Source organism: Syngnathus leptorhynchus, chromosome 7 (genome assembly GCF_054491065.1).
Source record: "Syngnathus leptorhynchus isolate UIUO chromosome 7, UIUO_Slep, whole genome shotgun sequence".
Taxonomy (NCBI): Eukaryota; Metazoa; Chordata; class Actinopteri; order Syngnathiformes; family Syngnathidae; genus Syngnathus; species Syngnathus leptorhynchus.
Genome location: NC_141201.1, coordinates 5097716 through 5110909, shown reverse-complemented (window position 1 = coordinate 5110909; position 13194 = coordinate 5097716). Strand labels below are relative to the sequence as shown.

Genomic DNA, 13194 nt, shown 5'->3' with positions numbered 1-13194 from the left:
TGCATTTTAATTATTTTTTTTAATGCACATTGATTTTTTTTTACTTAATTGCATCAGGGAAATCGCACTCCTGTCCTACTTCTTTCTCCCTTTGAATTACTTTACAAAGGGCCTTTCACTTTTGAGTCAATCTAATGAATCAAGTCAACATTACCAAAGTGACTAAGAAATCTAATGATTCTGAACTGGTATAAGAAAGCTGATTCCAAAAGATTTTTCTCAGCCCTTGTCAATTCTCCAATGAACATTTAGTTTGTGGATGACAGCTTGCTTTTAACTACATCAGCTCCTTAGGTAGCGTACAGTGTCGTAAAGCCCCAAAGGTACAGTAGATGAGTGTAATGTATTCCCAATCCTGAAAGGAGGTTGTAAAACTAAATGGCAGTCCAATAAAAGCGTCAGCGTGGTCGGTGGGCTGCTTAACCAAGCGAATCAATGTGGCCGTTTTGTAAATACATACATGTTGCTTGATGCACGAGCACGTGTTGTGACTGACCTACGGGACATGACATGATAGGCACTTTATACTCACGAGTGAGGAGGATTCTGCATGACACAATGCACATTACAGAAACAAGAAAAAAACAGATTAGCTTTTTGATCTGATTTGGCCACAGGATACGAGTGCCCACCCGCCCGGCCACGCGTGTCCATATGGCAGTACTAAACCGTCCATCTGTGACCCAGGAGCTTTTCGATCTTTATCTGGACAATCTGTATGCAACAGCTGTCCCATAGGTAGAATAGTTCACAAAAGCATCCTCCGTTTTGCAAAAACAGAAGAGGAGTTTATGGAATGAGAGCATATCGTTCAGGTTTTGACTGCACAGAAGGTTCCGTCTCCCTGTTCAATGGGCACTATCAGTTTGACACCCGGTAGGACGGCCCTCTGTGACTGCAAGCCAAAGGGCCTTCTGCAACAGCTCTGTTCTCATTGAGCCGTCTGGAGCCTGCAGCCCACGTCTGATGGCTCAACCTTACGGGAAGGGAATATCTCTAAATGAGTGTCTTCGTCTTAAGTGTAAATAAGAAACAATCACATGATTTTTATTTTATAGTCAATACAGCACAGACGCTCTTGCGCTGTCTTGAATCTAAAATAAAATTAAGCAATTAATTTAATTTAAAATATAAATTAAGAATTTAATTTTGTTATACTAATATCTAAGAGGGAATTCAATGAGGAAAAACATCATTTATAAATAAATAGCTTAAAAAAAATGAAATAGAAAGCTTTTTTTATTATATATATTTATTATTTTTCTCTACCACAGGATATTTTTGTTTACGCGGGTCCACTGAGCCGTCCCCAGTCTCCCAGCCTCACGGAGATATATGTCACCCCGGACACTTCTGCCCTTCTGGTAGTGACTCACCCCGGCCCTGCCTTGTCGGTAGCTTCCTTCCTGAGCAGGGCGCTTCCTCCATGTCTCACTGCCGCCCCTGCCCACCTGGGAAATACTGCCTTAGTCCCGGAGCTTCACGGCCTACAGGTGAGGGGATTGCACCTTCCGTCCCAACAGTCATGGAGCAATGCATCACACATGCTTGTTTCTAATCTTATGAATTGTTTTGATTAATTTCTAGTCCTAATTAGACAACAATCACCTCTTCTTGTTGTAGGTTTGTGTTCTGCCGGATTCTTTTGTACCATCGGTGCAAGCAGTCCAGCACCTCGAGCCAACTCCTTTCAGCTCAGCTGTCTTCATGCAATACTTCAGGAAATGTCCCTCATAAAAATGAACGATGTGTCCTGGATGTACAACATGTCGTGCTTTCACAATTTCTGCAATACCGGTAAAATTAATTGATTCAATTGTAAAAAGAAATTAATCAGTCAAATAAAAAGCAGTTTAAATCAGCTTGAGAAGGAAACTGGGCATAACTTAGACATTGTTCTTGCTGACTCTATTCTGTCACAGAGAGAGACTCCAAGTGGATCAAAGAGGATATACGCTCAGATTCCCAATTTATTGTTACTCACTCACCACTACACCTCAAGAGTCTACACGATGGGAAATGTGCCACCTATACGGGAGATATATGCCCCAAGGGTGGGTAAATCTCAAACGTCAACTGCATGGCTTTTCTACACACCCTCATGCACACATATTCATGTTTAATTTTGCTATGACATATTCTTGATTTCCTCTGGGTCCCCTGGACTTTTTAGTCTTTTCCCTATGTTTTTATTAGTTCTCAAAAATAAACCGGGAACAGTTTCAAACTTCCCCCACACAGGAATTGAGACATGCTGACAAAAGCAACTGATATAAGGAGGAGTTTAAAATTCTTGGAGCAAAGTGGTTATTCTTCTAAGATTGCATAAAAATCAAGTAGGTGTCCAACTCAAGGCCCGGGGGCCAAATACGGCCCACAGCATCATTTTATGTGGCCCGCGAATACAAATTGTGCATCAAATTTATGTCAAACTAAAATTGCAAATTGTCTTAACTTTTAAAAATCATCTTTTTAAAATATTTAAACATTTTAAACTAGTCTGATTTGAAAACAAAGTATTTGTCTGTTTTGTAGCATATACTGTATGTAATATGAGGCGTTCATACATTTACATAGTCATAGATAAGCCTCACTTGACCTGTAAATTCTTCTTGATAAAGTTCAGGGATATTTTTCCTCTATTTTTCAGGTTTTTATTGTCCTGTGGGCTCTGCCTACCCGCAGCCTTGTGAGCCGGGCTCTTACTGCAACCAAGCAGGTCTGGAAGCCCCAGCTGGCCCCTGTGCTGCGGGATACTACTGCCCGAGAGGTTCTGAAGACCCCCGTGCCACCCTCTGCCCAGCGGGCCACTACTGCCCTCTTGGAACAGCTCTTCCTCTTGCCTGCCCGCTTGGAACAATACAAAGTAAGATTTTAATATCCCAAGTAATTGAAATGCAACACCTAATCCTCTTAGTTGATATCCTTATAAGAACTGCTGTGTGCCTTTTACAACTCAGTAATAGGGAAGAAAATTCTCTCCTGCGGGCACTTGTGAATCATTTCCGTCACAAAGTGGTTTAATCATGTACAGTAATTGTAATCTTGTCTTGCGGCAAATTGCTGGAAATGTATCAAATTTCGCCTTTGTGTTGTCACGTATTAGAAACTGCGACTTGATTCCAAAAGACTCAAACTACTATATATGATAATTCGGTTATGACATTAGTGGATAATCCTCCACTTAGTTCTACCACACAATTACATTGGTGAAAACATGTACAGCTATTCTCTAATAACGTTCGTTCCAGACTCTGTTGGTGGGTCCTCAGCGGAATCGTGTCGGCCCTGTCCTGCGGGTCATTACTGTCATCAGAGAGGCTCGATTGAGCCAAGTGGCCAGTGTGCAGACGGCTACTACTGTCCGCCGGGGCAGAACTCGGAGAAGCCGCAACAGCACGTCTGCCCAGTGGGACACTACTGTGAGAAGGTCAGACAACCAGTGTCCCGAGTCTTGCAGCTATTTTCACTCATCACTGTCACATAGTGTGTGAGGAATTGTTGTGTCAAGTCCTTGCTGGAGGTTGTTCTCATGTGGTTTGTTTTAATGAGGTTTTAAATTTTCATCGCACAGTATTGATAGATAATATCGATCATTAATATATAAGATCTATACTAATATCATCATTATGGTCACTTCAGGGCAGTGCGGAACCAACACCGTGCCAACCAGGCAGCTACCAGCCCAGTCAAGGCCGGGGCAGCTGTGAGTCCTGCCCTGCCGGTTTCTACTGCCAAGGTCAAGGTTCGTTTCAAGGCAAATTAGCAGGCGGTTTTCCTCAGTCATCTAAATGCAAAAATGTAATCTAAATTTCGTGTAAATCAGGAACTTCCTTTGCACTTCTCTGTGAGAGAGGCTTTTACTGTCCGAGGGATTCGGCAACTCCACGGCCCTGCCCGGCGGGCTCTTACGGAAATCTGATAGGCTTGATTGAAGCGTGGCAGTGCTCTTCGTGTGACCCTGGAATGTACTGCCGAGGAACAGGTGCAATGTGTCCGCAGACTGATACTTCTGCTGGAACTTTTTCCATCTATGATTCACAAAAGCAATGTACTTACATGTTTTTTTCTGTAGGGAGTATTTTTCCCAGTGGCTTGTGTGCCGCAGGGTTTGTTTGTGTTGGGGGAGCGTCTGAAGCGTCCCCAACGGACAACGTGACTGGCTTTTTGTGTCCTCCTGGATTTTTTTGCTCTGCTGGGACTTTGGTAGCACAACCATGCCCCAAAGGAACATTCAGGTTCATAATCTACCATGCAATGTATAAGCATTTACAATTTGCAAGGCTTTCAGACTCATGAATAACATCTGCTTCATAATTTTAATGAACCCCAGGTGGATCTCAATAAATTAAAATATCATGGAAAAGTTGGTTTATTTCAGGAGTTCAATTTAAAAAGTGAAACCTATTATATTATGCAAATTCAATAAAAACATAGCATCGTACTTTTCGGAAGGCCGATTCTCACCTAATTTCTATATTAAAAAAACATCTTGGTTATTCGTTATGTATTATTCAAAACTGAAATACATCGGTAAAATGATACAAAATCATATCTGATAATAAAACTTTTCTCTGTGAAGCAAATCTGAAGACTATATTAGTTTTAAAACAAAAACCGATAACATATCACTGAGCCAATCAAAATCAATTTATTAAGTCCATTTATAAAACTTTGAGTATAATTGATGCCTATTGGAATAAGTTAAAAAACAAAGCATCAAGAATATGAATTAATTTATTAATCCACTTCTTGTATTTCTTCTCTCTGCTGTTTTAATTTAACATGACAGCGAGCAGAGCGGGCTGATGGATCAATCACAGTGTCGTAATTGCAGCCCGGGCTTCTACTGCTCAGAGACGGGCCTCTCAGCAGTATCTGGACCCTGCTTAGCTGGTATCAGCATAGAAATGGCTTCATCACATCATGCACATTTTACATCCTCGAGAAAAGCGTTTGCTCAACACTTTTTGCTTCAGGATTCTACTGTCTGGAGGGATCACAGACCGCTGCACCAATGTCGAGTGTATCTGGAGGCGTGTGTCCAGCAGGGCACTACTGTGCAGAGGGTAGCAATGTCCCCTCCCCCTGCCTAACTGGCTCATTCCGAAATGAGACCAGAGGAAAAGGCAAAGATGACTGCCAGCCATGCCTGCCTGGTAATCACATAACTTGATTTATGTATTGGAAATGTTTTTTTGCGACCATCTGACACATCTCTTGCCAGGATTCTACCAGGATCTCTCAGGCCAGATTGAGTGTAGGCGCTGTCCTTCCGGCTTCCATTGTGAGGCTCTCAGACTAAGCTCAACAAGGGGGACTTCTTCTGGACTATCCAGTCCTCTACCCTGCCCTGCCGGGTTCTTTTGTCCCGGGGAGAGTCCAGATGGCCGACCCGTCCCTTGCCCCAAAGGCACATATGGGCCTAGTCAGGGTCTCACCTCTGAAGGTAAACTGCACAGCAACATCAACAAGCTCTACTAGCTAACACTTTATTGTGTTTACAGGTGAGTGCTTAGCCTGTCCTGCAGGTCTCTTCTGTGGGTCTGAAGGTTTGGTAGAACCTTCTGGATGGTGTCTGGATGGATTTCTTTGCCTGATGGGAGCGTCGCTTCCAAACCCTACTGACAACACGACTGGGTCTCTTTGTCCACCTGGTGGCTTCTGCAAACAGGGGCTTAAAGCAGGTACAACAAACTGGAACATGATTACAATGCATTTCTCCTTCAATCAATGAATCCTCCACGTTGTGCCATAGGCGACTGTTGGTCCGGGTTTTATTGTGGCCGGGGCTCGAGCAAGGCAGATCAGACCAGGTGTCCGGCTGGTTTCTTCTGCCCTCGTGGAACACCTGCACCTGTTCCCTGTCCCGCAGGAACTTTTAGCTCCATTACAGGCAACTCACACCTGAGCAACTGTAGTGAATGTACTGCTGGATACTACTGTGACGGTAGGAAAACAAAATTCTTAGGAATAATCGCCAGGTGACTGAATACAATGTTATTTTTTGCATTTTAGTTGAAGGTACTGTCCAGCCCACATTGTGTCTCGCCGGGTATTACTGTCCGCCAGGAATGACGCAAGGAACGGGCTTACCCTGTCCAACCGGTACTGTTCAGAACCAACTTGGAGCCTCAAGTATTGACGCTTGCCTTCCATGCCCTGCTGGTAATTGTTTGGCTAAAAGTATCACAGCAATCTGATGAAATCCGAAAGATTGAATTAAAAAAAAAAAAGAAAGAAAGAAATTCTGAAGTTTTAGTTTCTACTTGTCTCACACTGATCTTCATTTGGGGATTGTCAGTATATAAAATAAATGTTATTAAATAACATATTGCTGATTTTTTTTTTTTCAGGACTGTTTTGTTCTCAGCCTGGTCTTTCGCATCCCACAGGATTGTGTGAAGCCGGATATTATTGCCCAACTGGATCCACCAGCAAAAACTCTTCTGAATATCAGGTTGTTTTTCTTCTGTACAAAATAGAACATGTTGATCCAATAAATTATATGTCCTTGCCTTCACCTCCAATCAAATTCTTGATATTTACATCCCGTTTCATTTAATAGGAAAATCCGTGTCCTAAACGAAACCCACATCTAATCTCCAGATATTATTTTCACTTTCCCCTGTGATGACCTCTTCCCTTTTCATGTCATTAGCTTTCATCCAATCAAATAAAATGTCAGATTTGTTTACAACATGGCCAAATGACAGTATTTCTACAAAATTGCATTTTTTTTCTCCTATTTGTACAACCTAGTATTCAAATCCAATTACAACTTTGGCCTGACAAGAAATGTCATATTTCATGGCATTACTATTGTAACACATCTATCATCAGCCATTTCCAAGAAGTGATTCTGGCAATGCATATTACTCTAAATAAGCACGGCCATTTTGTGGCAACACTACATCAATACATACTAAATTGCTTTTGCTCTTCTTCAGAGTCATTCTGCCAGAAGCCATCTTTGTCTTTCTGGCTACTATTGCCCCGCCGGAACAAAAAATCCAATTCCATGCCCGGCAGGCACGCTATCCATCTCCCGAGGTCTTAAGACGGTTGAGGATTGTCCCCCTTGCCCCCCTGGACATTTTTGTGATAGACCTGCAAGTACACAACTCTCTGACGCTCTTCCGTGTCATGCTGGGTAAACATCATTTCAATGTTCTGTTTTCCGCTTACTCTTGTCACTTGCGCATGAATATCCATCTATTTTTGAAGCCTTAGTATGTAATTTTGAGTAATTTTTTCCTCACCATTATGTAACTGTCAAAAGGGAGGGATTCTTTTTGCTCTTTTCAGTTCTCTTGAAAAGATTGCCAAGTATTTGCTGTCAAATGCTAATGTTATGCAAAGTGCTCTCAGTTGGCTCCTCATATTTCTATGAAAGTACAGTTACAGCCAAATAAAGTTACCAAAGGTACTCAGAAGAACAAAGACAGGAAGGTTGGAAGTCATATTTTCTTACATGCTCAGTATTCAAGTGTGTTCATAAAGAAAAACACCGTTCAAAAAGCTTAAGTACCACAAATGGATAGCTTGAGATTGTTCAATTATTTGTGTGCGGTGGAATTGCTAGATTATGAAATATGCATGTCTGTGTAGCCTCTCAGTAAACCACAAACGTTAAATGGAGGCAATTGCACTCTTCTTGGTTCTTTGAGATATATAACCTTTTTTTGATAATGTCAGGATAAATAAGTTATGGTGTAAATCAACGTCATCTGATTAGAGAAATCTGGTTTTCTCCAGAATTTGTACATTATTCTTTTTTCTAGAAGTAGTCCTCATCTGATGACAATTTAAACATAAAACAACCCACAATAATGTTCATCCCACATTTCCAATCGTGTCTCTGCTTTTTACAAACAGATACGTTTGCCTTGGCGGCAGTCCTAGTCCCGCCCCTTCCGACGGTTCCCATGGCTACCGTTGCCCCGCCGGCCACGGCTGTCCTGTCGGCTCAGCCAGAGCGCTGCCATGCGAGCCCGGCTCTTACAGCCCGGCTTCCGGAGCCGCCGAGTGCGTCCTATGCCCCAGAGGAATGATGTGTTCCTCTTCAGCCACCTCGGAGCCCGCCATCTGCCCACTCGGTGAGCATGAGTCGAGTATGAGTCAGATCATTAAACATTGCCTCTTGGCAGGTAAATCAACTCCATATCAACTCTGTAGGTCACTATTGTCCTGTTGGAACAGCACTGCCTCAACCTTGTCCTTTAGGGACTTTCAACAATCAGACAGGCGCACACTCCCACTTGCTCTGCACAGCCTGTCCTTCTGGATCCTTCTGCAGCACATATGGAGCTTCATCACCACAAGGTGCTTAATTTAGCCCTGGCCTGTATTTTGCAACAAAAAGAAAAAAAACACATCCATCCTACTGTTGTGCTATTCAAGTAGTCTAAAAAAAAGATGTAATTGGACAAATAGGGAAGTCTATAATGCCCCTTTGAATTGTGTCAAGGTTCTTGTATGCAAGGCTATTTCTGCCAAAGTGGAGCCATGGGACCAACTCCACAAAACTCTGATAACTTCGCTGAGAATGGGCCTTGCCCTGCGGGTCACTACTGCCCGGCGGGGTGCTTCTCGCCAATTCCTTGCCCTCTTGGCAGCTTCCGCAACACTACTGGTAATCGGGAAATGTTTGTCATAGTAGTTTGCTGTAAAAAAAAAAAAAAAAAAAAAGGGAATGTTTTGATTGTATTGTGCTCTCGTAGGAGGTGTGTCATTGGAGAGCTGCTCTGCTTGTCCTGCGGGTCACTACTGCTCCGCTGAGGGTCTGGCCAGCCCCAGTGGGCTCTGTGCGGCCGGTTTTTACTGCCCTTTTGATTTCTCTTCAACCACTGCGTATGCCTTCCTGTGCCCCAAGGTATGTCTCTGTCTACCTTTGATTGTTGTTTTCCTGTGCAATAGTTCACTCGTTCATTTTATGTTTGAAAAAAAAAGTCATAGCACACTATCAAACAAAAATATGGAAACAAAATGAATTTACTACAAAATTCAGTTAACTCTTATTGAAGTAGATAAAAAAAATTCCATGAGGACCCCAAAAAAATCACATAAATCGCAATGTTCAGGGGCAATTATATTATTTTTTTTAATTACTTGGCCCTAATAAATTAAGCAATTTTTGCACAATTTTTTATTAAAAATAATATGGGTTGTTGTAGCCAACCATAAAACGATTTTGCAATATTGAGGGGCAATTAGATTATTTTTCAAAATTGCTTGGCTGTAATAGTTTAAGCAATTTTTGCACATTTTTTTTTCATTCTCTTATTATCCACACTATTTCAATACCATTTTGAATGCCATGTTTGCTTCTCCCCAAGGGCCACTACTGCCCAAAAGGTTCTGCCCTCGCTCTCCCATGTCCCAGTGGAGAATACCAGCCTAATCCAGGCTCCAAAAACTGCATCCCTTGTCGACCTGGCTTTTTCTGCGAGGAGGCCATTCTAGGCGAGCCTCAAATCTGCCCACCGCATTCATTCTGCCCAGCAGGTATATTAAAAGTGACCAAATATAATTCCGAGTCAAAATAGTAATCACTTTGTAATCATCCTCGGTTATTCATTTCTTTACAGGTACCATGGTGCCCCATCCATGCCCGAATGGGTCGTATAGTGATCCAAACAAAAGAGGACTACAGGAGACCCGAGAGTGTTTACCTTGTCCCCCAGGGAGGTTCTGCAGGTAAATAACAAAACAAAATGCTAGCAGATCTCACGCATGACAGCACTTTTACACCAACATGACCTCCTGTCAGGTGGCACGTGTTTGTTGGCAAGATACAAACGCAGATGCACTGTTAGCATGCATGTGAGGACGTATTTGCTCAGAGGGAAATAATTGTGTTTCTGCTTTGCTCAGGTAAACTAGCGTACTCCCAATTTAACTCTTGTTATGAGCATCTGAGGTAAAAAAAAAAAAAAATCACCTTGTTATAATGACGTCTGTGACAATACGCAAAAAAATATTTCTAAAAATCTCGCTGATCACTTCTTTAATATTCCCAAGAAATCACAACATCACCGCTGAGCTATTTTTAAAACATGCCCGCTGGCTGCCCTAGTGGCTACATGGTACCCCACCGGCACCTTAGCAGTGACCCTTGATCCACTCTTTCTATTCCTGCATGTTGTTCCCTTCCAACAGAGCTGGTAGGATACAAGGAGCATGTGCTGCAGGGTATCTATGTGTCTACGGCAGCGCAGATTTCACTCCTCGGGGATCAATGCCTGACCTGACCCAGTGTCAGTGGGGGGTGCAGTGTGCCGGACCATGCCCACCAGGTACACTTTTTCACCAGCATTACATTATTTTCAATTCTCCAGTTAGAGGCTTTGTAAAATAAAACGTATGACTAATATTAGCTATCAAAGATAAGGTGGAAGTAACTTTGTATCCTTATTTTTAGGTTTCTACTGTCCCGAGGGTGCTGAAAAGGCTGTGGTCTGTCCTGAAAATACCTTTAGGAGTTATTCAGGGGGTGCCAGCGCACAGGACTGTTCAAAATGTCCAGCTCGACACTGGTGCCGACCCGGTATTGATACTCATTATGTGCTTTAAATTGGTCAGACTGTTGTGAAAAGTTTTTAACTTCTATCATGCTTGTCTGCCATGGTGCTAATTGGACTCAGTGTGCAAGAGGATAAAAAAAAAGCTCTGTTTGGGAATTATGTCCAAACCTCGACTCTACAAGGCTCGCAAATGACATCATAAAATCAATTCTTCAACCCCAGTGCTAGGACTGTAATAAATGTGCAGTGGAAGAGACTCCATCCATTAATCGAAAACAACCCCCCCCTCCTATTTCCCAAAATAACACCCTTGCGTTTATTTACAGGCGAGCCACATCCTCGTCTGTGCCCCGCTGGTCATTATTGTAACAGTTTGCCAGGAGGTGACAGTAACGGATGGATCGGGCCCAAGCCTTGTCCCGCTCACACCTATCGAGCCGATCCTGGAGCGGGTAGTATGGCCGACTGCCTTCCCTGCCCTCCCGGGTCCCACTGCAACAGCACAGGTGCCGCACAAAGCATCTCAAACAATGAGCACCACTCTTCTCCTTGAAATGTTAATTAAAGTGGCGGCGGACTTATTCATAATGTTAATTAAAACGGCAAATGCAAAGTAGACACGTTGTGCAATATCTTATAATGAGGTGTAAAATATTGCGTGGAGCTTCACCACGATATGCTTCTCTTCCAGCCCGACATTACTCCAACACAAATTCAAAGCAAACTGCCTTTCCGGGTTATTTTAATTTCAGTCTGCACACTATTATCCTCCGTCATCGAGCCTGTGGCGGAGATAAGAATGCAGTCGTGAGGTGACACTGATGATTGGTGGATTTGGAACAGAAGATTATTTTTTTAATCTACCACACACCTGCTAGACATAATAAAAAAAACATATTGATATCATTTCTATGAGATGATTCTCCCGTCTTTATAAACATGATATATCTCATAAATGATTAAAGAGCTCATTTCAGAACAACTTTCTACCAGGTCTTGCAGATTATTCCAACAATCCTTGCCCACCTGGATTCTGGTGTACTGGGTCTGGAGCACCCATTTTCTGTCCAGCGGGCACAAAGAGGATGTTGCCTGGTGCTGCTGAACCTAGCCAATGTGAACCATGTGCTGGGGGGACCTTCTGCCCAGACCCTCAGGCTACTGGGGAACCTAATGTGGATGGGATCCCATGTAGGGCCTCTTATGAATGCCCCATGGGTGAGTTTAGTCACACTTGCGGTGAAAATGCAGATATGGAGATGATGACCAAAGAAGGGAATGAAAATATGTTTTGTTGACTCTTCAGGTTCAGTCTCAGAGAAGTTGTGCAGAGCTGGTTCATACTGCGAACCCCAGACTGCTGAGCCTGAAATTTGTCCGGCAGGTTATATTTGTCCAGCGGGGTCACGGTTCTACAATCTCCCTAAACAACTGTGAGCACACTAACCTTTCAATAGCCAAATATTTCTTGGCATAGGAGGTATTTTTTTAAAGGTGATTTTGATAAGGGAGCTTACTGACTCTGCAGTGTGTGGATTTAAAAAAATAAAAAAATAAAATAACCTTCATTGCACTCTCTCCGCAGCTGTCCGTTTCCCTTCTACTGCCCGGCCAACAGTTCTTCAATGAAGTCTTGCGATGGCGGCTCAAAGCCTGTCAACATCAGCCGACTTAGAGGATCCAAAAAGTGCTGCTGCAGTATATGTGAAGGTGGCACCTATCGACCTTACCTACCAACTCTCTTCGAATGCCTGCCATGCCCTCCAGGATACTTTTGCCCACCAGGTGTGTACATCCAAAAAAGGAAATCATCAATGTCAAGTAGTATTTGTGTGAAAAAAAAAATCCACCCATCCTAATCGTCCATATTTCACTTCCTGTGTTATTATGACTTAGGTACTGAGGACTACAAGAGCAACTCTTGCCCCGAGGGCTATGTATGTCCAACTGGATCCACACAACCGACACCTTGCCTCCCTGGCTCCTTTGGCAACCTGACTAAAGCTCAGACACTCGGGGATTGTCACCCATGTCCGGCGAACACCTTCAACCACCTACATGCCCAGAGGGCTTGCTTCCCTTGTGGCAGTTCCTCCACTTCTCCACCAGGTTAGATTGCCTCATCTATATCTACAATATGTTTTGTGTCACTGCAAACCAAATTATTGTGACACTTTACACATTCACTGCCATTGACGGCTATAGACGTCCAATATCCATTTTAACTGGGCTGGCACTGAATGCGTTAAAAGAGAAGTGAAAACGTAAGAAAGTCCACAACTGGCTTTATTCCAAGTATTGGAACTCATTTGTTTTGAGGACATTGCTTTGCCATGCTTGATCAGACAATGGCCTTCCACAAAATTGGAAGGATATTATTTTCAACTTAAAAGGAATCATATCCTTCCTTTCCCATTAACCTGATAAGAAAGAGCCGAGTCCCAATATATATATTTTTTTGCCGATACTGTTTATTCTTACAGCTCCGGAATAGCCACGTGGCACATTTATGTCTTTGTAGGTTCTTCATCTTGTAGCTGCACCGGCAAAAATCGCTCTTTTCAACGCTCGGACGGTGCCTGCTTGTGCAGGACCGGCTTCATCTTTTATAACGAGCTGGACTTCAAAAGCTCTACTTCTGACAGTGCGCTGGACTGCCAGCCTGAGG

General features: G+C 43.0%; 1 protein-coding gene across 1 annotated transcript in view; it reads left to right on the top strand.

Annotated features, from left to right (window-relative positions):
• Window positions 1–13194, top strand: part of LOC147054323 (uncharacterized) — a 38265-nt gene that overhangs the window by 17587 nt on the left and 7484 nt on the right. The window contains 35 exon segments of the mRNA XM_085916396.1: window positions 295–323; window positions 618–738; window positions 816–834; window positions 836–904; window positions 906–961; window positions 1275–1493; window positions 1624–1797; window positions 1923–2054; window positions 2651–2866; window positions 3252–3430; window positions 3643–3739; window positions 3827–3985; window positions 4076–4238; window positions 4793–4896; window positions 4980–5159; window positions 5228–5449; window positions 5508–5687; window positions 5759–5950; window positions 6019–6168; window positions 6357–6460; window positions 6951–7153; window positions 7879–8099; window positions 8179–8325; window positions 8471–8635; window positions 8724–8875; window positions 9339–9507; window positions 9591–9699; window positions 10162–10298; window positions 10424–10549; window positions 10853–11032; window positions 11520–11744; window positions 11833–11959; window positions 12112–12311; window positions 12423–12635; window positions 13048–13193. Coding sequence (XP_085772522.1) covers window positions 295–323; window positions 618–738; window positions 816–834; window positions 836–904; window positions 906–961; window positions 1275–1493; window positions 1624–1797; window positions 1923–2054; window positions 2651–2866; window positions 3252–3430; window positions 3643–3739; window positions 3827–3985; window positions 4076–4238; window positions 4793–4896; window positions 4980–5159; window positions 5228–5449; window positions 5508–5687; window positions 5759–5950; window positions 6019–6168; window positions 6357–6460; window positions 6951–7153; window positions 7879–8099; window positions 8179–8325; window positions 8471–8635; window positions 8724–8875; window positions 9339–9507; window positions 9591–9699; window positions 10162–10298; window positions 10424–10549; window positions 10853–11032; window positions 11520–11744; window positions 11833–11959; window positions 12112–12311; window positions 12423–12635; window positions 13048–13193 — 5285 coding nt within the window.